Source organism: Xenopus tropicalis, chromosome 5 (assembly GCF_000004195.4).
Source record: "Xenopus tropicalis strain Nigerian chromosome 5, UCB_Xtro_10.0, whole genome shotgun sequence".
NCBI lineage: Eukaryota > Metazoa > Chordata > Amphibia > Anura > Pipidae > Xenopus > Xenopus tropicalis.
In genome coordinates, this window is record NC_030681.2 from 82,118,718 (window position 1) to 82,145,207 (window position 26,490).

At 38.4% G+C, this 26,490-nt stretch overlaps 1 protein-coding gene across 2 annotated transcripts in view; it reads left to right on the top strand.

The window, feature by feature from the left end:
- usp45 (ubiquitin specific peptidase 45) overlaps positions 1 to 25,838 on the top strand; it is a 76,070-nt gene extending 50,232 nt beyond the window's left edge. The window contains exons 11-18 of one of the 2 annotated variants that reach the window (XM_031901670.1): positions 8,395 to 8,486; positions 8,757 to 8,813; positions 12,036 to 12,161; positions 13,683 to 14,337; positions 15,255 to 15,352; positions 16,258 to 16,344; positions 21,184 to 21,337; positions 23,330 to 25,838. In XM_031901670.1, the coding sequence (XP_031757530.1) occupies positions 8,395 to 8,486; positions 8,757 to 8,813; positions 12,036 to 12,161; positions 13,683 to 14,337; positions 15,255 to 15,352; positions 16,258 to 16,344; positions 21,184 to 21,337; positions 23,330 to 23,457 (1,397 nt within the window). In that variant the 3' untranslated portion in view covers positions 23,458 to 25,838. The remainder of the gene's footprint in view (positions 1 to 8,394; positions 8,487 to 8,756; positions 8,814 to 12,035; positions 12,162 to 13,682; positions 14,338 to 15,254; positions 15,353 to 16,257; positions 16,345 to 21,183; positions 21,338 to 23,329) is intronic. The other variant, NM_001375267.1, reaches the window with a different exon arrangement.
- Positions 25,839 to 26,490: the final 652 nt, after the last annotated feature.

Here is a 26,490-nt window from a genome sequence, read left to right on the forward strand (position 1 = left end):
GAAAATATGACAGTACTTACTATACAGTATAACATAGCATAGCAAAGTACATTAAACACTATAATAAATACCATGCATATAGCCAGCAAGATGAGAGGCATCTGTGTGGGGGTAAGACTTAGATGCCTGGGCAATTACTGATAGCAGTACCATGAGGTGGCTGCAGATAATAAGCTATAAACTTCATAAAGGTATAAAACATGGTGGGCTCACGTGGCCCACCAGACAAGCACAGCTGCCATCTTCGATCAGCAGCTAACCACAAGCGACACAGATCAGATGCAGATGCCAGATCCAAAGTCTACCTCTGTGGAGGAACTAAAAACTATGTTTGTCGACCTAAAGCAAACCTTACAGGCTGACATAAAACAACTCTCCACAGATATATGCAAAGAGCTGCATGAACTAGGGGACCGCATGGCCCACATTGAGACCAAAATGGGTGAGTTTACTGAAGCGCATGATAATCTAGCCGACACACAAGGGAAGCTAGAAAAAGAAGTAGAACGCCTAATGAGCAAAGTCGCAGACCTAGAAGACAGGTCGCGACGCAACAACATTAAGTTGAGGTGAATCCCTAAATCAGTGCACACACAGGAACTAGAGAATAGAGCTAACAATAGACAGACTTCATAGAGTTCCTAAACCTAGAAATGCACCTGAAACAGCCCCCAGAGATGTACTGGCAAAACTCAATTTTTTTCGCACTAAAGAAAAACTGGTCCAAGCGGCGCGACATACAGATAACTGGCCCCCAAAATACCTGGATTAACAAATTTACCCAGATCTCTCACAAGCAACATTAAGGGGCACATTTACAAAGGCACGAATGCTCGAGCGTTCATGCGAACGCTCCGAGCGTATTTTCGCTGATTTTTTCGGGCGTCCGGACGACTTTTTCGTATGCCGCACAACTTTTTCGGACGCTTGCACGAAAAAATCGGAAAGGTTTTACCACTGTTTACAATTGTTCGGTACGAAAATTTTGTGACTTTCGGATCGCCAATACGATATTTTCGTGACTAATACGATTTTTTCGTAAGCATTTTCGTGAAATTTGCGATCTTCAGAAATTTTCGGTTCCAATCCGATTTTTTCCCATTCGTGATTCGGATTCGTGGATTAGTAAATGTGCCCCTAAGTGAGAGAAGATCATTCCAAGAAGTCACTAAAGTCTTACACGACAATAATATCCCATACAGATGGGGCTTCCCAATAAAGTTAATCATCACCAAAGAAGGTATACCGATCGCTTTTACCTCTCCCGAGGAAGCTAAGAAAGCGTTGCACAGATGGAACCTACCGCAAATACCTGGCTCCCCTTCGAGCTCACCACACCAGAAATCACCTAAAAGAGTCACAAAAGATTGGTCAACCGCCTGACAACAACGCAAAAATTACCTGTAACCAACACAGCAACAAATCTCCTACCAAATGAAGATCCAGGGCTCACTCAAAGGAGTAAAAAATGATTCCTTACCTCTTTCTCACCCCATTACTTGAATTCACCCGGACCCTTCTGAACCATCAAGATGCATTCCCCCCCATATCCAGACCAGGGAAGTCTGAAAATAAAGAAGGTGAAGTGGTACACACACCACAAGGTGGCACTCCAATCAGCCAAAACAGCTGATAAGTATCCTTTCCACCCTTGTTAACATGTTTATTGTTATTGTTAAAGGTTTTAATGTTGTTCAAGCAAAACTACAGTCAATGCTTACATATGAAGGTAAATATCACACAAGTCCTAATCTGCAGTCACCGGGGGGGCGCGGGCCCCTTAAACCCAAAACCATGTATGTTGTCTGGTATAGATCCCAAATGGTATGAAAGTACAGGGTAACGCAAACAGCTGGTGCACAAAATGGTTAAATTCTTCTCCCTAAATGTAATGGGCTTAAACACCCCTCAAAATAGAAATCTAGCCCTTAATGAAGCATTCAAAACAAAAGCAGAAATAAAATAAACGATACCCAAATGGCCTACCATGCTCTATCATGCACCAAATCTAAAGGAATTTCAATTTTAATAGGCAATAAGATAGCATTTCAGTTGCACCAGCAATTTGCAGACCCCTCTGGCAGATACCTCATGCTGATATGCTCTATAGACAATCAAGCATACACTTTTATTAACCTATACACACCTAATGAAAATCAAATACAATTCCTCGCAAAGACACTAACACACCTTATGCAGCATAAACAAGGTAAATGTATTGTGGCGATAGACTTCAACAGTGTAATGAACCCCTTGCTAGACAAATATAGATTAAACATGAAACCAAACAACAGAGATCAGGTCCCAGCCAGAAAACTAAGGGAGCTCTTACACAACTTTGCTCTAATTGGTGTATGGAGAGCAAAACACCCAACAGAGAAAGACTATACATTTTACTCATCTAGGCATTCTATGTACTCAAGGATCGACCTAATATTAGCAGACCCCCAAACAATAACACAAATAACAAAAGCCTGGATAGGGATTCAGAGATGGTCAGACCACGCCCCACTAGGAATAGACATAGGGCCCCACAACATATTGCCTCACGTTGGAGACTCAACGACTCCCTGATAACACACCTAGACACACAGGCACACATAAAACAAGAGATACAAAACTTTTTTCAAACTAACACAACAGAAGAAACGAGCACCCAACTAACATGGCTAGCACATAAAGCCACTATACGCGGAACCATAATATCAAAATCTGCACACCTCTGCAAACAAAAAGATCAAAAGGTAAACTATTTACAAACTAAAATACAACTGGCCGAGACCACCCAACACAAACATCCCACCAAGACCCAAGAGAAACTAATCCAAACTCAAAAAGCAGAAATTCTCCTAGCCAAAACAGAATACCAACTCAAAATGTTAAAACAATTAAACTACACTAAAAGCAACAAAGCAGATAAACTACTAGCTGCACAACTCAGACTTAAACACGCACAAACTAGAATACAATTCTTTACAAACCAAAACCACAAGATCACAGACCCTCTCCAAATCGCAAACCAATTTGCACAGTATTATACCACCCTATACAACTTAACTGACAACAAAACAGAACCCCAACCCTCCACCAAAACAATACAACAATACCTTTCCACCTTAAACTTTCCTCAACCCACAACCACACAGAAAGAGTTACTTAACGCCCCAATAACAACAGAGGAAATAACACAAGCAATAAAACAACTAAAATTAGGAAAATCACCAGGCCCAGATGGATTTACAAATATATATTACAAAACCTACCAGGCACTACTCATTTCACATTTACAAAAAGTATTCCAAAATATAGTAGACACAGGCCAGATATACCCAGAATTCCTTCAAGCACATATCTCCACAATCCCTAAACCAGGAAAATCACAGGATCAATGCCAAAGCTATAGGCCAATAGCACTATTAAACACAGACCTAAAAATTTATGCCAAAATCCTAGTACTTAGACTTAACAAAATCCTACCCTCCCTAATCAAGTAGGATTTGTACCAGGGAGGCAGGTCCCAGACAACACAAGAAAACTACATAGCCTCCTACATATTATCAGATGCCAAAAACTGCCTGCATTACTACTCTCTCATGAAGCTGAGAAGGCACTGGGGCTACATGAACTCCAAACTCCAAAAATTTGGACTAGGTGCAAATTTTATAAAAGCAATTCTACCCCTATATTCGAAACCATCTGCCAAAGTGGGCACCGGAGGAGCACTGTCAAACGCATTCCAAATCACAAACGGCACAAGGCATGGATGTCCACTATCCCCATTAATCTTTGCCCTAATGGTTGAACCCCTGGCAATCAACATACGTCAAAATCCAAACATTACAGGTATACCTACGAGGTCAGGAAACCATACTCTAGGGTTGTTTGCAGATGACATTATTCTTTCAATAACAAATCCACAAACAACCCTCCCTAATATAATGCTCGAACTCAACAACTTCTACCAAATATCCTGGTACAAAATAAACCCAAATAAAACTCAAGCCTTACCAATTAATATAACCGCCTCAGACAAAACCAGATACAAACAAACATATCCATTTGACTGGAAGGAAACATACTTAACCTACCTAGGCATTAAACTCACAAAAGATTCAGAGTTACTATTTAAACCCAACTACACTACACTCCAAAACCAACTGCAAGCGGAATACACGAGATGGAAGCCCCTACATATTTCCTGGCTGGGTAGGATCATCACCATAAAAATGAATATTCTCTCAAAAATCATATCTATTTAGAACAATTCAAATTGTCATCCTGCCACGATACATAAAACTACTGCAATCCCAGATAAGGATCACCCCCAGACAGCAGCTAAAATCTTACAACAACCAACCCTAAGTGGTGGACTTGGACTACCCTCTATACGAAACTACTATAAAGCATCTCTCCTAGATACAGTGATTAAAATGCACAGTCCGCAACACTACCGAAAATGGGTAGACCTAGAAACAGAGGAACTAATGAACACAACACTACCCCAACTAATCTGGATACCTCCACATAAGAGACCTCACAACTTGAACATACTTCCAACCACTAAAACAATATTGGACATCTGGAACAGACTGTCCTCAACTAATGCTTTTGTCCACTACCCCTCACTCAGAATGCCAATTACAAACCTACCATACCTCATTCCAGACTTACCTCTACAAACATGGACACACCAAGGCATACAATTCATCTCAGACCTATACGAAATACGGAGGCCCAGAACATTTGAGGAACTACAACAGAAATTCCAGCTTCCGGGAAAAGAAAAGTATACACACCTCAGAATACTACACTTTCTGGCCAAACACCTGCCAAACTACAAAATAAGACCACAACCAACCTTCATGGAACACCTAAGTAAAGATGGTTGGAACAGCAGAGAAATTTTATCCCAGTGCTACAAAAACTTAACACTAGATCCTCCTGATTTCAAACACTCCTACATGTCCAAATGGGATAACGAAACGCAAATGACCACAACAGCAGAACAATGGCGAGATGCTATAGACGCATTGTCAGGTGCCACCAGCTGCACTAACCATTGGGAATTTTATAAAAAAAACCATATACAGATTGCACCTAACACCGGAAAGATGCCATAAAATCACAAAAGATTCCTCACCCATGTGCTGAAGGGGATGTAACCAAACTGGGACACTATTCCACATGTGGTGGGAATGCCCACCAGTTCAACAGATCTGGTCACAATTCTCTGGGGACACTATCCCCAGAGACAACACAAAACTCCTATTTCATATCCTAAATGCTACCACCACGGCAATAGCAAAATATTGGAAACCATGAGGACCTTACAATTTACAAGAAATCTTACAAGCCCACAATGGAACAAATGGCAGCTAGAAACTAAAACAAAATGGCAAGATATGAACAGATCTGGACCCCTTGGACAACCTTTAGAGAAAAGACAGAGTTAGAGTTTCCTTCTCTGTGTATCCCATACCAGACAACCCACAACACCAATCAATGATGGGAGACGATAATAATGTCCCCCGCCTCCGGTGACACTCATGCCTCCCCAGATAATTAATGGACCAAGTGAAAAATAAATAACACTTAACTTTATCTTTAAAGTCAGGAATCAGGAATGTTTCTATTTTTATCTACCTTTTCCCTTTTTCTTCTTTCTATAATTAAAAATGTTTGCTACCTCACATGCCTTCAGCTACCTCCACACTTAAACCTATAGAACCCTACGATTGCAGAGATACAACGAAACATTATCACGCAGTGATATAATATAGGGTATCTACCTAATGTATAGAAAAGTGAATATGTAGACAACTGAATGCATTCTTTTTTCTGTATGTATAAACATTTTCAATAAACAAACAATTGTTAAAAAAAATAAATAATAATAATTACCAACGACACTACCACAAGGCTCAATGGGGTAGGACTGCGGATGGCATACTCTTGCTATTAAAGGGGACCTGTCACCTTGAGAAATAATTCCAAATTGTTTTCTATTGTGTTTGTCAAGCAAAATAAACTTTACTCATATTATATAAATTATTTTAATCTTATTTTCTTCAGCCTTGGAATTCACAATTGCAGCAAGCAGGCCAGCACCATTTTGTGGACACTGTTATCAAATTAGGCATTGCATCCTGCCAAAATCTTGTTTCTGTGCCAGTATGGGTGGACCTATTGCCCATGTCCATACACTGGGGAATGTGAGGAGAGCAGCAACATCTTAAAAGTTCTGAATTGAAAGTGAAAGTAACTCTCTGCCCCACCTCTATACCTTAGGCATAGAGCATAGAGGCGGGGCAGGCAATATATGATTGACAGCTGGGATTTTTAAATGCTTTTATAATAGGTATGGATGTGGTAATAAAAAAATGAATTTGGGTTTCTTGTTTAATTTGAAAAGGGCTTTTATTATACAGCTTTTCATGTCTGGGTGACAGGTCCACTTTAACACTGTAAAGATGGAAGCTTATACTGACAACTTCCTGGATTTTCTTGATCACATGGTAAGGTATGGTAGGTTAGAAAGGACATATGTCAAAACACTAAATACATTGAATGCAAACATTAATTAAACCAGTAGGTGGTGTAATAAAACAATTAAACAGTGCTGGAGGCATAACAAGCAGAGAGAACCTTGCGTCAGATGTTAGTGCTCCACAGATCACCTGAGGTGTCAAAGCTGCTTTTTTGGTAATGGTAAGAGCTATCATCATTGCAAATGTGGCTCCTCTTCTAGTTAAGTAAACTCAATTGCACCATCATTGAACCCCTCCTCATCCCTGTAGGAGCACAAAAGGGAAGGCCGCCTCGGGTGGTGTGTGTCGGAATCACCCCTGTACCATAGGAGAAAAAAGGAATTTGAAATAGATACATTTTTCATGCTAGAGTATGTGTCTAGAGCCACTTTATGGGTGGTTTAGGTTATATAAACTCATTCAGAATTTACATTACTGAAGTTTATAGTTTGGCTTTAAATTATTTTTCTCTCATAAAGACTTAAGTAGTTGAAGGAAGTAATGTGTCATTCTATGGCTCACTTTTACAAATAATCTAGTTTCTCTGCATGGATTTTCAAAAATGATATTTTAGCCAAAGATTTATGTTCATAATATACCAACAGTGTTGCTTAAAAGTTTTTGTATATTTTTGTTTTAATGTGACCTAAAACATCATCTGATTTTCAAAGTCCTAAAAGTAGATGAAGAAAAACTAGTTCAACAACTTAAAAACGATTATATTGGTCATGTAATTGTTGAAAAAAATTATCCAATAACATATCTGTGTGTGGCAAAAGTAAGTGAATCACCACCAGTATTTGGTGTGACCTATTTGTGCAGCAAGTGACCTATTTGAACTGCAAGTAAATGTTTACAGTAATTGTTGATCAGTCCTGTGCATCAACTCAGAGGAATTGTAGCACAGTACTCCATACAGAACAGCTTCAGGTCTTGAATGTTGGTGGCTTTTCTCACATGAACTGCTTGTTTTAGGTTCTTCCACAACATTTCAATTGAATTAAGGTCAGGACTTTGACTTGGCCATTCCAGAACATTCACTTTTATATTTCTTTAACCATTCTTTGGTAGAATGACTTGTGTGTTTAGGATTGTTGCCTTGCTGCATAACCCACTGTGGAGATTTAGTTCACAAACAGATGCCTGGACATTTTTCTTTATAATTCTCTGGTATGGTTCAGAATTCATTGTTCCATCAATGATTGCAAGTTGTCCACGCCCAGATGCAGCAAAACAGACCCAAACCAGAAAACTCCCAGTTCTCTAGGTTCTTATGCTGGAATGCAGTGTTTTTCTTTCTCCAAATGTAACACTCCTCATTTAAGCCAAAAACTTAAATTTTGACTTAATCCGTCCACAAAACATTGTTCCAGTATCCTTCTGCTTTGTCCACATAATTTTTTAACTCTAGACAGTCAGCAATATTTTTGGGGAAAGCCGTCAAAGGGCAGACAAACTTTGGCTTGTCTGTAAGGGTAACAATTACATTTAGCCTTTTGTTTCAAGCCTAGTTAAAAAAAATATATATATACAGGTATGGGATCTATTATCCAGAATGCTAGGGACCAGGGGTTTTCTGGATAAGGGATCTTTCCATGATTTGGATCTCCATACCTTAAGTCTGCTAAAAAATCATTTAAATATTGAATAAACCCAATAGGATTGTTTTGCCTACAATAAGGATCGATTATATCGTAGTTGGTATCAAATACAATGTATTGTTTTATAATTACAGAGAAAAAGGAATCCCATACCTGTTTATCTATTCAATGTTATTTTAGTCATGATTTTTCATTCTTTCTTTTTTTTTACTATCAATAATAAACTACAATTGTGTTAACAAAGATGTTTTTCTTTTTTTCTACAGCCTATGGCAAAGAAGGTGTGAAGATGAACTTTATTGATAGAATATTTGTTGGTGAATTGACAAGCACTGTAATGTGTGAGGAATGTGAACATGTAAGCCTATTTTATGTTAGATATGATGATTTATCTTTTGGCATGTCATTAAACATTGTTGGAAGTAATGTTTAGAGAATTCATTGTTTATATGCAAAAGGTAGTTTGGAAATGTAAAACAAAGAAAGGGGCATCCATAGAGAAGGTTGTATGTGGAAATAAGTTAGTAAGATGCTCAATCCCCAAGAAGGAGTCCTGCAAAGATGTATACCAGCTGTAGATAGGAAAGGAAGATTTCTTAAGGCTAATTTGTATTTTCTTTTTCTTAAGATTTCTGCAGTAAGAGAAGCTTTTATTGATCTTTCACTGCCGATTATAGAAGAAAGGGTGAGTGAATGTTGCGTGTCATGAGAACTCTTGTGGTGTATTAATATGTGATAGTTAAGATTTAACCTCTGACTGATCTCCCCGTGAGCCATCAGCCCAAATGTGCTGACTTCCACTGACTTTCATATACCGTATATACTCGAGTATAAGCCGAGTTTTTCAGCTCCCAAAATGAGCTCAAAAAGGCCACCTCGGCTTATACTCGAGTATATATATTGAACCCCCTCCCCTGAACATACCTATTTTATACGTTAATGATTTATTGAACCCCCACCCCTGGACATTCTGTGTAGGCTGGAGTATATGCGGTAATGATTATTTGAACCCCCTCTCCTGGGCATACCTTTGGGCTTTAACGTGCACTCGAACCCCCCTGGATACACGTGCATGGGCTCCTTGCATGGGCTCGTGCAGTCCCAATTCCAGGACATATACGTTCGTGCAAGAAGCACGACCTCGCGGCGCGCAACGTGCCCCCTGACGTCACGGGGGGGGGGGGGGGGTGCGAGCGAGTGGCCACATGGGAACGCACGCACATATGTCCAGGAGCGGGGACTGTTTGCACGAGCAAGAATGTATTACACCTAAAAAATTGGAACTCAGATACAACTGCCTTAAACTGTTCAACAACTGAGGTAAATCACACATAGTTTTGCCATTTTAGGATATATATTATATTTTGCTATACAGCAATGTATAACTAATTTCATATGCTGTGTTCAGCATCATTTTCTATTGCAGTTAGGCTTGATTATGTAGTATTCTGTGTTTATTACACTTAGTATTGTAGCTTTTGCTTTGTATTGATTTTTACTGTTCATATAGTTTTTTATGTACACTTTCCACGCTTGATAGTTATTGCTGTAATAGTGTCCGATTAGTGTTTCCTTGTTTCATAGAAAGTATATCAGTGTGGGTGCTGGCATAATCCAAGTACTGTTGTAAGGTGAAATGTGTGCCTATGTACAACTTATAGGTATGGACCAACTGTATACAACTGATTTATAGATAACAATGGGAAATAAATGTTAAAATGTCATTTATATCAAATATTTCATGTATCATATACATGTTAACATTTAAACTCAGCATATATTGGGCATACTTCCCACAGCTTTAAAAACCACTCTGCTGAGCACCATAGAACAATTAAAGTGCTGTAAATATTTTGTACTGTGACAGCTGCCCGGAAGGTATTAAACCATACTCCATAACCAGAAGAGAAGCTAACACACACTAATTATATAGCTCCATCATGAAAATATATACACCCCAGATGTCTTATACAATTTAAACAAATTCAAGGAAATTTTACCAAATTCACAAGGCGTGACACCATTCCCAAGTGGTGGGAGGAGGCAAGGGGAATTGTACCCAGGAGGTCAGGTAGTGTTGGACTTGTAGGTATTTGTAGGATTTGGAAGATTCTATTTTTGAGGCATAGCACAGGTAATATAAAATCATCAGCTTTTGCAAAATTAAAATGATAACACTTAGATGGCTGGCTGGACAAGTAATCCGGTGCTGCCCTTACTACTCGGACACAGGCTAGTGTGCAGGTGTGTTAAAAGAAATCAATGCCTAGGCTTATACTCGAGTCAATACATTTTTCCAGTTTTCTTAGGTAAAATTAGGTACCTCGGCTTATATTCGGATCGGCTTATACTCGAGTATATACGGTACTTTATAAAATATCCAAAAGGGCACTATTGAAAAACCTTCATTCTTAAAGGGGACCTGTCACCCTAAGAAATAATTCCAAATTTTTTCTATTGTGTTTATCAAGCAAACTAAACTTAAAATAATCTTTTTTTTCTTCAGCCTTCACAATTGCAGCAAGCAGACAGTTCCATTTTGTGGACTCTGTTATTAAGGCAAGCTTTGCATCCTGCCAAAATCTTATGTGCCAGTATGCAGGGACCTGATGCTCATGCCTATGCACTGGTTACACAATTAGAGGGGGAGGCGGGGGGGGGGAACGTGAGGAGAGCTGCAACATCTAAGTAGTTCTGAATCGAATGTGAAAGTAACTGTCTGCCCCACCACTAATGCCTAAGGCATAGAGGCAGGGCAGGCAATATATGAGTGATATATCGGTGATTGGGTATTAATGCGTTAAAAAATGAATTTGGGTTTCATGTATAATTTGAAAAGGGCTTTTTTTTTTTTATTAAGACTTCAAAAAGGTGAATAAAATAATGTCAGGTGTAAACAGATCAGACAGTGTACTTACTCAAGGATCCTATTGCATTATCTGGTTCACTGGCCCTGAATGAATTGAAGGAGCTATATTTTGTAGTATTGCTTTAAGATGCTGGCGTATGGCATCTTTAATGTTTTAACTCTAAATATTGGAGCTGTAGTCCAGCAAAACTTAAATGGTGTAATTTTGTTTTGAAAAATGTATGTTTCTTTAAAGGAATGGTGGTTACAAATAATAGCACACGATTCATGATAATATTAGAGTAGCAGGCACTTCAAAAAACACCTATATTCAGATAAAGAAATTAGTTAGAGTATATGCTGCACTTTTTCTCTTTTTGGCCAAGCCAGCTGCAAGGCCCCAAAGACTAAAATAGGATCAGGTAATGTACTGTAGAATTTGTGTTGTGTAAGCAGTATATTTTCTGTATAGCTGGTAGGTAAAGAATGATAGCATCAAGGCACTGGCATACAATTTGTTATTTAAACTTTGATAAAGTAGTATTTGTTAAGTGCAAGGATGTAATAAGAAACAGTTGGCAGTGACGGGAATGGTACTATTTCTTCTGACACTTGTTTGACTTGTCCCCACAACTTGTGCCTAATCTACCAAAAGTTGGTGTAAATGCAACCAAGCTATGATTTCTCTGTAAAATAAAAAGCTCAGCAAATTGTGTCCAAAGGTGCACTTTGCACCCTGTGCCACAATCGTAAATTTGCCTTTATATGCTTCTTCCTTCCTGATGGAATGTCAATGGATACTATGCATGTATTCATCCTGTGTAGAAGCCATAAATGATTTTCTTGGGTAACAAATCTAAAGCTTTAAAGAAAAGTCCAGCTTTGGTTAGAGTGCATCAACAATTACTGGACAGCAATTATAAACACTCTGTCCAGTGTATAAACCTGCTTAGTGTACAGCGCTGCAGGATATGTTGTCTTTTGTAAATACATGTTAATTATAATAATCCCATATACATTTTCTGGTTGATTCTATGATATTTGCATCTCATTACTAAGGTGTCCAAACCAGCAATTTCTGGAAGATTAAGCAAATGTAAAAGTGCCCAGGAAGACAACAGCATTCAGTGTAAATGCATTAACAATCAGCATATGAGACTTCACAAGAAACATACATTAACTAAAGTAAGTATATATGCATGTGACAAAGACCCGTTGCTGCTGCAAAATAACTAAATGCTTGTGTTTTGCTGTTTATAGTTTTTCAGTGTCCTTAAACATGAGTGTGCGAGTTGTAAAATGAGTACAGTGGTTGTATCAGTTGTTGATTCAGTGTAATCCTAATGGGTCTTAGAGAATAGCAACCAGGGGCCATATTATTTAAACAGGAAAACAAAAGCTTGCCACAGTCCACCATAGAGAGATTCTTTAATAAATATTTCTTTAAAAATCTAATAGAACTGAATAAAGAGTGGCAGAATTTCACTTGCCAAATTTGTATTCATGACAGTTTTCTGTAATCATTCAGAACTCATGTCCTTGACCAGAGACGATAAAATCTGTGTTTCTTAGATACTCCTGATAGTTCAATATTAGTATATTTTGTTATCTAAATATATGAAAACAAAATATTGATTAGAGTGTATACTTCAATTTTCAACCTTACATTCACCTAGTCACACATTTCTATACAGCTATGGGATCTATTACACAGAATGCTTGGAACCTGGGGTTTTCCTGATAAGGGGTCTTTTCAAAATTTGCATCTTGCATATTTCAAGTCTGATAAAAAATCATTTAAGAATTAATAAAACCCAATAGAATTGTTTTGCTACCAATAGGTTTATCTAGTTTATCTTATCTTAGTTGGGTTTTATTATTACAGAGAAAAAGGAAATCATTTTTAAAAATCTAAATTATTTGATTAAAATGGCCACTACGGAAATGGCCTTCCCTTATTTTCTGGATAACGAGTTTTCAAATAAACGATGCCATACCTGTAATATTAAAACCCATAGTGAAACAAATGTAAAACCTTTAAATATAAAGTGCCAGCTTGAAGGTGCTTTCCATACATATGTATTTCATTTTCTGCAAGCATCTCTCTCATCCCTTATAGCCTGCATTCTTTTATCTACTGCTGCTTCCTGGCTCTGATTATTATGCCACAGTATATAAGCCTCTCTTTCTAATTACATTGTAATAAAGGTATGGGACCTGTTATCCAGAATGCTGTGTATGCTTCTGGATAAGGGATGTTTCCATAATTTGGATCTCCATACCTTAAGTCTACTAAAAAACCTTAAACTCAGTAGGATTGTTTTGCCTCCAATAAGAATTAATTATATATTAGTTGGGATAAGTACAAGCTCCTGTTTTATTATTACAGAGATGTTGGGAATCATTTTTAAAATTTAGAATTATTTACTTAGATTAGACTCTATGGTAGATTACCTTACCATTATTTGGTACTTTCTGGATAACCGGCATCTGGATAATGGACCCCATAACTGTACTCACTGTATACCAACTGAAACTCAGTCAGTATAAAGCAATTAGTGTTATCCAAATACAATATTGTATATATTTTGCAATTTATTGGAATTCAGTCAGATAATTACTGTCCCTTCTTATTCATAACAAGATTATGATTTGACAAACTGGAGAATACAGAACAGCATTAACTGGTTTTATGTTTTAATTTAGAATCAGTTGAATCGAGGGAAGACAAAGTCGGCTTCAGGTGATGAAAATCGAAACCTTATTATGCAAGGAAATGATGATGTTCGAACTGCTGGTACAAGAATAAATAGTACATATGCTCAGGAGTCCATACCAGTTAACCAGAATTTGAACACTGTTAGTCAGTCAGATGGTAGTGAACAAAATGACAGCAGCCAGCTGGAAAGCAGTGGTGATGCAGACAGTGAGGCCTCAGAGTATGAGAATTCAGAACCCCAGGCAGACAAAAGCATAAGTCTAGACTCTACACTACACAGCAGTCACAATAAGAATATTACTTTGGACAGCTGTCAACATCATGATGTAGTAGGCTTTGGTCATGATGCTGTAACTGGTCCATTATCAAAGCTTGGCATTAATAGCTCAGAGGAGGACTCTGGCTCCTTTGGAAAAGAGCAATTGCTTGGTTTTACACATGAAAATTGTGTTTTATCCCAAAACCCACAAACTGCTTTCCAAACACTTTCACATGGATACATAACAAGACCTAAGGAATGCTCAGTCCAGTCCTGCCTTTACCAGTTTACATCAGTTGAACTTTTAATGGGCAACAACAAACTTCAGTGTGAGAACTGCACCCAAAAACAACTGGCGTTCCAACGAAAAATAAAGTCTACAGGTTAGCATTTTTCTTTTATTTCATTTTGCTTGTGATTTTTTTTTTTTTTTTTTTTTTCTTACACAGTTCGACTTGCGAGCCTTGGTATCTATGTTGTAGCTATGCTTTGGCTAAACATATTAAATAATTAATTAATTAATTAAAAGATAATTTTATATGGGATTTCCCACAGATTCTAGGTACAAAATCAAATTCTGTATTATTTTGATTGCGAGTGAAAACTGTGATTATTTTTTTTTTTTGTGCGAATACTGACAACTGAAGCCACCAGAAACCTTTACTATGTGACTATCTAGGGCTTACATTTTCTATACCCTACATGCTTGTAGCAAAAACTTCTTCCTGCCCCAACCAGATCTTACTGCTTTCAGAGGAGAAAAAATTGTATTACGTAGATAAACAAAAACACATATGGCAGAACATTTATTGAATAGCTGATGTCATTAGATCTCTATTATAGAACTGTGGTGTCAGAGGGATTTTATAACTATATGAATCAAAAGGTCTTACAACTACTATGCCCTTTGGCATGATGATACTGTATCACATGAACTAATTCAAAATGGTGCACTGTGGCATCATAATATAAACATAAAATCACAATTTTAAAAAGTTGGTATTCTGTTCCCTCAATACCCCATCCCCTAACAACATATGGTATGACAAGGGCATGCTTATCACTGAAGGAGGAATCTCTGCATGCACACTTACAGTAGGTGCTCTATTCCACAGTAATGGCTTATTAAACTCAAGGAATGCTAAGCTTTAGTTGCCCTGCAATGTGAATTTGCAGGGCAAACTGCATTTGCTGCTGTAGTTCTGACAATAATTGAAAAAAATACTAGGTCCATTTTATTCTCTCTATTCTCTTATGTTCAGTTATACAAATGTTGGTATTTATTTCTCTCTGCAACTAGAGGAAAAGCAAGAAAGTGTTTATACCAATGCTAGGAAACAACTCTTGATTTCTGCAGCACCAGCTAATCTCATTCTGCACTTGAAAAGGTTCTATCAGGTAAATATGACTTAAAGAATTGTAATACATTAACATAAATATTATTTATGTAATGTAAGCTACTGAAAGCATCTATACTGGTCTTCTATGACATTTCATTACTCTTACTTTTATATGTGTCAACACTAATAGCTTTTAGGGAGTTAAGGTGGTCAAACACAGGCCAAACGATCACATCACCCTTATACCCCAACTTAAGTTGGGCGTACCAGGAAAAGATCTGCTCATTTGGCCAGCTTTAGCACAAAATCTGCAGTACCCCAGTTGTTTTTGTAGATACTGTTGGTATTTTTAAATTTTTCAGCGTGATTGATATTCACTGATTATGCAGCTCTTAAAAAATATAAATTTAATGTTAAGCCTCACATTCGCCAATTCACAAATTTCTATAATATTAAAATCAATAGTGAAACCTATGTAAAACCCTAAAATGTTAAGTTCCAGCACGAATGCTGCTTTTATTTACATTTCATTTTCTGAGTGCATCTCTCTCATCCCTTATAACCCACATTCCTTTATCTACTGCCTGCCAATAGAAGCTTCCCTTTCCAATTACATTGTAATCCTTACCATATACCAACTAAAACTCAATTGGTACATAGTAATTAAATGTTATCCAAAGAAATTATTTTATTTAAACTAGCGAAAATAAAAAAATCACAGAGTTCTGTGGCTCCAGCCTGAAGATTTTATATGGTCAAGAAACACCTCTCTGACAATAGGATAGTTCTCTTATAGAGAATGAATTAAGCTAGCAGAGCTTGGAAAGGGAAGCATTCATGTTGGAGGGCATGGGGTATATACTTTTCATTGTTCTGATTTTTAATGTGAGCATGCTTTTAGCCTTTGGGCTTTTTTTGTGGTTAAAATATGCTTTTTTTTTGTTTTGTTTTTTTCTTTAATAGAATGGCTTAACACTTCGGAAAATAAACAGACACGTGGATTTTCCTTTGGTTTTAGATTTGGCACCGTTCTGCTCGGCTACTTGTAAGGTAAAGTGCAACTATCATAGATATTTGTGGAGGGGAGGGCAACTTCCATGAAAAACATTTATAAGACTTTTTCCACTACATATTCATGAACTCACTACACATGGCTGTGTCTCTCTAATAGGTAGAAATCTGTATACTGAGAAAGAATTTAATTTAATGCCCAGGTACTTGCTACAATAGGCCAGTCTTTCACATCCTTGACTGATTAACTGATTTATGTACCTTGAGCAATATGAAATCAACGGAATAACCAAATAAAAATACTCAAACTTAGAAATAACTCCGGGCACATACCCCTTTTAAGTAAATCCCCTGGATCTTTCTCATGTACTAGGTGGATCTGAGTTCATGGGGATATAAGTTTCTTAACTGCTTCATGACCTTCTTTTCATACATGGATGCATCTAAAATTACAGTGGTGGTGATGGCCTTGATTTGACTGTGGTTACACCTACTAGTGATCGAAAACAGGACAGATGACCATATGTGCTGGGGAAGCTTAGCCTGACATCTGCAAAATGCATAAAAGTGAAAAGAAAAAAATAAATCCACCAGCCAGTGGCTTCACAGACTGATTTCCCAATCTTTGATTGAGAGGTGAGAGCCTTGAGACCCATAAGCTCCTGGTTGCCGCATTCAGCTCATACAGAAACCCATTAGCCAGGACGCTGGTATGTTGCTTTTAACAGTGTTCCAATTCCCAAAAGTGTCTATGCCCTGTTCTTTCAATAAATCTTTTAATTTCAAGGCTCTCTTTCCAAGCCTCCTTGTGAGATTGCTGTCTGTTATATCAGAAGCCTTTTTTACAAAGCAACATGGCTGACTGGTGTACCAGACTGTAGCCTCCCAGACCAGACTCAGAGAGGGAGCCTTGGTGTGAAAGATTTATTGGAAGCACACTGACTCCTGCACAGGTACTGACCTGCAGCAAATATCCCAGCCTTTCTAATAAACAGCACTGCAATGGAATGGAAGCAGTCATCAACAACACAATATTATGCACAAGCCTTGGGATCGAAGTTGGGGGGGTTGAATTGTGCATGCAAAGCACATATTACAAACAGTGCATGTTGTGTTCCACAATACCAATAAACTCTTTTATATACCTCTGCTATAATAATGGCCATATAAAAAAAGTACTAAATATTGGTGTTTAGGAATTTTTCTGGCCTACGCGATGGAGGGCCGATAATGGTAGCCAGTTTTAACCACTCCTTTTTTTTTAAACAACACCCATGTTATCACAAGAGCTTTTAATACCAAACCAACATTTAAGGTGGTAGCACACAAAAACCCCCCAAATATTTGGTACTAACTACAGGGATATCTCCCTTCACTCAAATGTGATAGATAGTAATTCCATATGACTCCTCCTCTCTCGTGTATAGCTCAGCAAATTATACACCATAGGGACCCAATAACAACTGTTTCCAAATGCTAACAAACTCCCATAACGCTGCCAGTTTCATTTCCCACAGGTATCATAGGGCAGGCAGAGTTTGTCAAACACAGGAATGGTAGGGCAGGCAGAGTATGGCAGACACAGGCAGAGTATGGCACACTGATCATGATCGCTCCAACATAAACAGTTTGTATTGAGGTGTGAACAATACAGGGGTTTACGGGTGTGAACAATACAGGAGAATACAGCCTGAATCTGAGGTGTGAACAATGTAGGGGGACCAGTTAATCTTAGTACTAAAACCATCTAAAGATTACACAAAGCTAAGCAGTCACAGCAGGCAGACAGGTGGGGGGCCCAAACAAAGGAAAGGGGGGGGGGGCGACTGGCCGCCAGTTGGACAGCACCAAAACAGGCGGACTGTGTAAAAAATTAGGGAGAATGAACCCCCCCATTTATCAACCTTCTCTGAAAAAGTTGATAAGTGGGGCCTCTCTTACATACACACACACACTCTCCTCTCCCACACACACAGCCATATTGTTAAGTTTCATAAAAAGAAACCACAGTGGCCCACAAAACACATACCGCCACTACCACCCTTTTTTATCTGCCACCGCCACTCCCTGCTACATACATGGCTGAGCAAGGCTGTCTTAACAAAATACGAGGCCTAAAATGAAAGTGAACCCTGAGGCCGGTTCTGCCAAAATGCACGGTGCTTTGCCACACCCATAATTACCTATATATGACGAAATAGACTGGTGTTTTAACAATAAAATAAAAGAGCTCAAGTTTCAGCTTTGCCATATATGATACACCCTTCTGTTAAAAGGATAAAGTTATTCTAATGAGGAGTTTGGTGTGCACTATAGATTGTACTGCAGCTTTGAAATCAGTGTGCAAAGCAACACAGATAAGGTCAATAGAAAGTTTAAAATGATTGGCTACAGTGTGTCACTATGGAACCTGGGTTTTTTGCAGTGCACAGTATTTCCCCAGCAATCAGTGGGGCAACTCTGCCTGCATAGCTTAGCTTATCATGAATCTCTGGTGACATTTGCTAATGTGGCTGCAGATGGACAACTACTAAAGAGGGCCATGCACACCATTTTGAGCTGCTTTTACACTAAGGGGCATATTTATTATAGTGTATAAACCAACATCACCAGTGATGTTGGCTTACACACTATAATAAATATTCCCCTAAACAAAGGATTAGACCCAGGCCATTTATGACTTGGCTCATCTCTACTCCCTCTCCACTAATGGATAGTGGGCCCAACAAACACTGATTTAAACCTTTAAGGTCTGCTAAGTATGTGCCCATTTTTACCATAATATTTTATCAATAACAAAAACAGGGTTGTTTGCAGCTGGGGTTATGTGTTTGTAACAGATAAAACTTTAAAACCAATGTGTCGATTTTTTTACAAATATTTTACTATGAATATCATATAAGCTTAATCTGATATTAAAAAAACTTAATAAATACTTTGTTTAGATTTATAAAGTGTCTTAATTCCATGAGCTAAAGGGTAAATTAGATGTTTTCGTGATAGTTTCCCTTACAGTAGGAACACAGCCTCTATACTCTATATTAACAAAGTGGATGCTGCCAAAATGTTATGACCCGTGTATTTGGTTTTTTTAGCGTTTTATTGTTCTGTGAGGAAGGGGTAGCCCCTCTTCTTCAACTGTTATATCATATACGGGTATCGGACCCCTTATCCGGAAACCTATTATCCACAAAGTTCCAAATTACAGAAAGGCCATCTCCCATAGACTCCATTTTAATCAAATAATTCCCATTTTTAAAAATGTATTTTTCTCTTTAATTAAAACAATAGCTTGTATTTGATCCCAACTAAGATATAAGAAATCCTTGGAGCCAAAACAATCCTATTGGATTTAATTACTGTTATATCATATCATATATTTGGACCTGATTGTTAAAGGAGAAGGAAAGTCATTTTGGCATTTTACTGCCAATAGATTTGCCACATTAGTGCCGCCTAGAACAATATATTTATTCTGCAGAAACCATTACCATACCTGAGTAAACAGCTTTAGAAGCTTTCTCCATTTGCTTAAGATAGCAGCTGCCATTTAAAGGAGAAGGAAAGGCAAAATCTATTAAGCACACTATTAAAAAGTACTACTATTGCTGTTTAAAATCGCTATATTCCTGGCTTGCCTAATGAAAGATTTACAAAGATACACATGCTAGAACTTAAATGCTTGTTTCAGTGAACGGCGCCGCCATCTTATCCAGCATGTCTGAATGGGCTGAAAAGTACAAGCCGGCTCCCTGCTCCTGTTAGAAAGTTTCTGCAGCTCCACAAATTCCCCCTCCATAAACAATCTCCCTGGCAGCAGCAGCCCGCCCTCCCCCCTGCTTGTGAGGAAAAAAAAAAAAACGGAGCTCTCTGCTGTGCACTGAGCATGTCTGTGTCCTGGACAGTCTGTGTTCAGTGAGACAGGAAGCTGCACAGGCTTAGAGCAGGTACTGTATTTACTGACAAGACTTTTCCATGTCAGAGCCAGATTAAGCAACAGCACGGTGAGTTCAGGAAATATGTTAAGGACTGTGTTAAGGCTAAGTTATTGAGCTCATGTTGTTTTAGACTTTCCTTCTCCTTTAAAGTAGCTTCCTTCCTGCAGTCTAGCCATTATAGCTCAGATCACACATTCCTAAGGGAGGGGGGATGGAGTTCTTAGCATTCTTGTGAGAGGAGGAGCAGGAGAGGGGAGAGAGAAGAGAACTGTGCAGACTCTGGCCACGGGAATTAAGGATGTTTCTGAGAGAGGAAGTCAGACACTGGAACATCATGTTTACTAAAAAAAAATAGACAAGAAATCCTGTGTTTCTTTTGATAGAGGACTCAGTGCAGTGTTTCTGTGAGTGCTTATGGCTGTATTTACATAGACCTTTCTGATAAAGCTTACTTAGTTTTTACCTTCCCTTCTCCTTTAAAGGAAGGAAGCAGATCATGTAATCATTTCTGGTTATGGTAGCATAATACCTTCAACGTGCTCTTAAATTTGACTACATAAGCATGTCTGTTATGCAGTGATATTCTTTTCTACTGCCCTAGAGCAGGGCTGGCCAGCTTGAAGACCTTTAGGACAGAATCTGCCCTCCAGTACATTTGTATGAACCCCTGCCTCCCAATAGGCTCCACAGACGTTTGACATTATTTTTTATTTCTATAATTCATCTCTGAATAAGTAATGTATTGAATAATTGATCCTCTACTGGAAAAACTTTTTTGAGGGCGCTGCCCCAAAGAAACATAAAATATATTTTTGCTAAACTAAAGCATTTTCAGAATTCTTGTACAGCTATTAAAAGGAAATTACTGTTGGTTATACAGTACTTAGCCTGTTCTCTACTATATTTACAGGTTGATTTCTTTTCTTTACTTATTCATTAGAATATAGTGGAAGACAAGTGTGTCCTATACAGTCTGTATGGAATAGTGGAACACAGCGGTTCCATGAGAGGTGGTCACTATACAGCATATGTGAAGATCAGGATGCCTTTCAAGAAAGTCAGCGAGAAAATTCCTGGAAATAAGAATTCTGTCGGTAATAAAAATACAATTTTTGTCATATCAACATTTAGAAATGATGACTTAGCAGAACAGCACAATTTTGTAGTAAATTTATTGTGTCAAAGTTTAGCATATTTGAAATTGATCCCAAAAAAGCCTTGCATATGTGGCCATGACTGTGGTCCATTTGCAGTAAAGTAAACACATGAAGTGTTACTGCATACAGATAGAGAAATAGAGCCTGATAAACTTATACATACATATATGCACACACACCAGACATGCCAACATTTGGAGATGGGCAAGTATTATTTGGCGATGCCTGTTTACATAGGGTACACCCCTTTAAAGAATCAGGAAAAAAATACTTGGGAAAATCATAGAATTTGGTGTTGCAGGCTCTTAAATGCAGAATTGTTAGAGGAAACGGCTAAAATACAACTAAAGCCGTCATGAACATCTAACTCTAGCATGTTTGTAAAGGCAAGGTAGTGGAATTCACCAGTTTATACAAATCAAAGCATTGTGACTATTTTATTGTTGCCCTCAAAAGCAAGACAAAACATAACACTATTAAACAGAGTAGCAACCTAATAATTTAGGATAAAAAAATGTGGTTAGCAATGTGAGGAGTTGGGGGCTTCTAGAAACCAAGAGACATGTGCATTATGTATACATGTATATAACTTCTCTGCTGTAGTCATTCTACACTTCACTTGCTTTCCCTTTTTATAGCTATCTTATTCTTTAACTCTTATCCCCTCTCTTTTTTATTCTACTGCCTTATAATCCCCAATTACATTTGCTCTCATCTCTTTAGGCTGATGTTCCACGGAGCAGTTACCTGCAATATATCTCTGCTATTGCGGGCGACTAACAGCTCAAAAAATTCCGTTCCACCGGCAAAAATATGAGTCGCTGGCGGAAAGCCCTTCACATCGATACGATATTCTGAAGTCACTCAAAGTTTCCTCTTGCAGGCAACTTTGTGCGGTTTCGGAAAACTAGAAAGGCATTTTGGAGTGGTTAGTCACTCGCAGTATAAGAGATCTATCGCTAATGTCTGTGGGACATCACTTAACTCTCTCCTTTTTTCCTAAATGCCACTCTTTTCTCTCTCCATTTCAGCTTTACTTATCAAAAGCTTTACTTTTGATATGTCCTTACTCGCCTGATCTTTTACTTTATTTTCCTCCCCATTTCCCTCTTTCTCTCTTTTCTTCTCTAAACATTTCTCTCTCCAAACCTCTTTTTTGCTTTCATCTTATCATGCTGTTCTGCCCCTCACTCCATCTTCCCATGCCCATGTGTGTATGTGTCAGTGTATCGAAATGTGTGAGTATGTTTCTAAATGTCTGTATATTTCTATTTTCATTTGAGAAGGTGTGCTTTTATATGCCTGTATTGTATGCATATGTGTCGATATTTATGTATAAGTCTATTTTTACAGGCAGAGAACCAATATGTTCTGTTTTCAATTTTCTAATTTTCAATTAGATATTTGTGCAAATATATTTTGTGTGTGGGAGAATACAAGCATGGAGCTGATTGATTTATGCAGACACAGAGATAGATGTTAAACCTTCCTGCTACAGAGTGCCTTATTCAGTGTTTAGACTCAGTGTTCTTTGTGATATTATTTTAAAGCACATTCGTTTTGGGAGCTGCCTGGGAAATGAAAAATTGAAAAACTAAACGTTTTTTGTTTCAGTATTTTAGTGTTTTGAAATAAAAACAAGACAGAGGAAACAATTTTCAGTGTGTGACTTGGTATTTAGTTGAAGGAGAGAAGTGTTTGAGGGTCTGAATACTTTACTGTAGTACAAGCTCACACTGTCAGGCAATATGGTCTAGTTTTGGACAGACAGACTAGGGGAGGGGGGCGAGGTAATATGCACCATGGGGGAGGCCTTGAAGGGCTTCTTTTCATGAAATGGTGTGTATACACTGCTTAATGTTAGCCCAGTTTTCAGATTCCCAGTTTTACATGCTTATTTAATGTTGTTTTTTTTTTTTTTTTTTGCAGGGCAAAGGGGTGGCCCAGAATTATCAAGTCAATGGGTATATGTCAGTGACACACATGTGCAGATGGTATCGGAGTCCCGAGTGCTGTCTTCCCAAGCATACCTTTTGTTTTATGAAAAACTGCACTAATTCTGGTTTCTCAGGCACATTGCATTTATGCATATCTCAGAGTTTCCACCTTAGCTGCGCTAATGATAATAATAATGATGGTTTTAGTTCTACACAGGTAGAATACCAAAGTTTGTAGTGAAAGGGAAGACCTTACCCGCATACCCTGGCACTCCGGTAGAGAAGTGATCGGTGCACAAATGCTGGAGGGATCGGCACCCTCCTGGGCAATCACAGACAGGAATAAGCACTGGCACTCGAAGCAGTTATATGCAAGGGCTTGCCCTGCTTGTATCTGCTTTGAGTGCCAGTGCTTATTCCTGTCCGAGAATAACAAAGTTTGCCTATGAAAATGAAATCATACACTTTTGCCCTACACCTTATAATCAAATTACCAGTGTTTCTGTGGGCCTATATATACCCATATCTCCTGCTTCCTCCCCACTGAATGTCTCTAAAGCATTATACCATCCACAGTTCTCTCAGCATTCATGGAGCAGTAATATACTTGTGCTGGTTAAATGCTAAGCAAAAAAGCTATGAAAAGGACATTATACAAAGTCAACATAAGTTTAGCATGAGTTTAGAATGTAGATAGCTTTTATACTGAGTAAAACAAGGGTTCTCCCCCATGTCTGAGAGATTGTAAATGTATTTCTTGGTGAAAGGCAAGCAGACATCCTGTCATTAACTTTTAAATTTACCACCAGAGGGCAGTGTTTGGTTTTGAATGGGTTTTCATGTCAGGAAAGTTACGGCTGCATTCACTTATATGAGTAGATAACTTTTTTTTTTACTAAATGTCCATAAAAGAGTAAAATAAGTGTGAACTATAATGTAATATGAATGTGTAAAACAGGGATCCCCAACCTTTTTTTTAACTTGTCACACTCAGATGTAAAAAGTATTGGTGAGCACCATGATCATCTAACTAAATTAACTGATTACTGCATTTAAAGCGGACCTGTCACCCAGACATAAAAAGCTTTGTACTAAAAGTCCTTTGTAAATTAAACATGAAACCCAATTTCTTTTGTCTATTATTAACACCCATACCTGTTATAAATGTATTTAAAAATCTGAGCTGTCAATCATATAGTTCCAGCCCCGCCTGTATGCCTCAGGCAGAGAGGCAGGACAGTCAATTAGTTTCACTTTCCATTTAGCATTTCCTAGATGTCACTGCACTCCTCACATTCAGGGCTGTGGAGTCGGTAGATAAATTCTCCGACTCCGACTCCTCAGTTTCTGATACTTCCGACTCCACGACTCCGACTCCTCTGTTTTTAATATGCTAATGTATTTTATACATTCATACAGTCAATGAAAAGCATGCTTCATGGTCACTCAGAAGTGAGAAGTAATTTTTTTTTTATTCCCATTTAAATTTAGTAGGAGTCTGAGTCGGCTCATTTTTTGCCGACTCCAACTCCAGGTACCCAAAATTGCCTCCGACTCCACAGCCCTGCTCACATTGTTCCTCCTCAACTCACGGTATATAATTGTGTAGCCTGTGCATGCCCCCCCCAAGTTTTTATAGTGATACAAAATGTGCCTCAATAGTGTCCACATAACGGCACCTTCCTGCTTGCTGTGACTGTGAATTACAGGACTGAAGGATACAAAATTTAAAAAGATGTATATAGAGCAAGTAAAGTTTATTTTGCTCAACTAACATTATAGAGAAGGATTTGGAATTATTTCTAAGGGTGACAGGTCCCCTTTTACAGAATGACCCACAAGCATGGTTGGACTGGGGGGTGCAGGGCCCACCGGGGCTGCTGCCACAGGGGCCCTGCTCCTGCCATGGGTCCTCCACACAATGGGGGAGCACCATCAGGGATCGGGTCTGGCAGGGCCCACGGGGTTTTTCCCGGGGCCCTGTCCGACCCTGCCCACAAGTAAAAATAACAAAAGGGCAATTTTTCCCAAAAGGAAATTGTGGCCTATTTAAGTCTTATTTCATGGTTACATAGACATGTTCATCTAATTGTGTGCAACCATGTCTTTTTTTAAGTTGCTGAAACATACGGTAGGTATGAGTACTGTTTTGTAAAATACTTGGAACTTGATAAGAGGGCTTATTTACAATTGCTGGAACTAACACAGATGCGCAATTGCACCCATGCAATCTTTATTCACAGATGTGTTTGCGCCTTTAGTTACTCACCTGTCCTTGCACTTTGTGCTAGTTTGCCAGTTGTGCCTACTTTGGTTCATAAGATACAAGGTGCAGAGTGCCTTAAACAGACGGTAAGTACAGAACTTCTTTTGCATGGTGTGGCAGTAGCCCACAGATGACCCACAAGTAAAGATTCAGGTGTTAGTAGTGTCAGTGAAATTCACATGATAAGTGTGCTCTGGGCAGCTGCTGAGAAGCTAAGCTTAGGGGTCCTCACAAATCATCAACAGAAAATGAGATTCACATGTCATATTAGCTGATGCTATGGGGCTGACTTTTACATTTTGATGCCAATTGCACTGGCTTCTGAGCTATCAAGTAATGAGGATCTGAATTAATTACTAATCAACTTTGTATGACTTTTGTTTTCTATATATACAGTATGTTGTGAGTGGGTCCCTATGCTCAGGTAACTGACAGCAGCACAGAGCATGGGCAGGAAATCAGCAGAAAAGAAGATTGGGAGCTACTGGGGGCATTTTTAAAGGCACAGATCTTCCCTAAAGGGCTGTGGTTGCCTTGTGCTGTTACAGAAACCCAAAACATAATGTACAACTTTGTGCCCTATTTCTTCATTAAACCTTAGTTCTCCTTTAAAGCAGTGATTAGAATCAAAGCGAACAGCAATTGTGGGATCACTGGAGTTCAGAGTGTATTTTTTGTTTAGGAAATTCTTGTAATGAGAGAAAGGCATGCATGGATCTGTTGAAACTGTTATAAGTTTAAAGGAATACTGTCATGGGAAAACATGTTTTTTCAAAACATCAGTTAATAGAGCTTCTCCAGCAGAATCCTGCATTGTAATCCATTTTCCAAAAATAAATGCAAATAGATATCTAATTTTGAAATTTCACATGGTGCTAGCCATATTC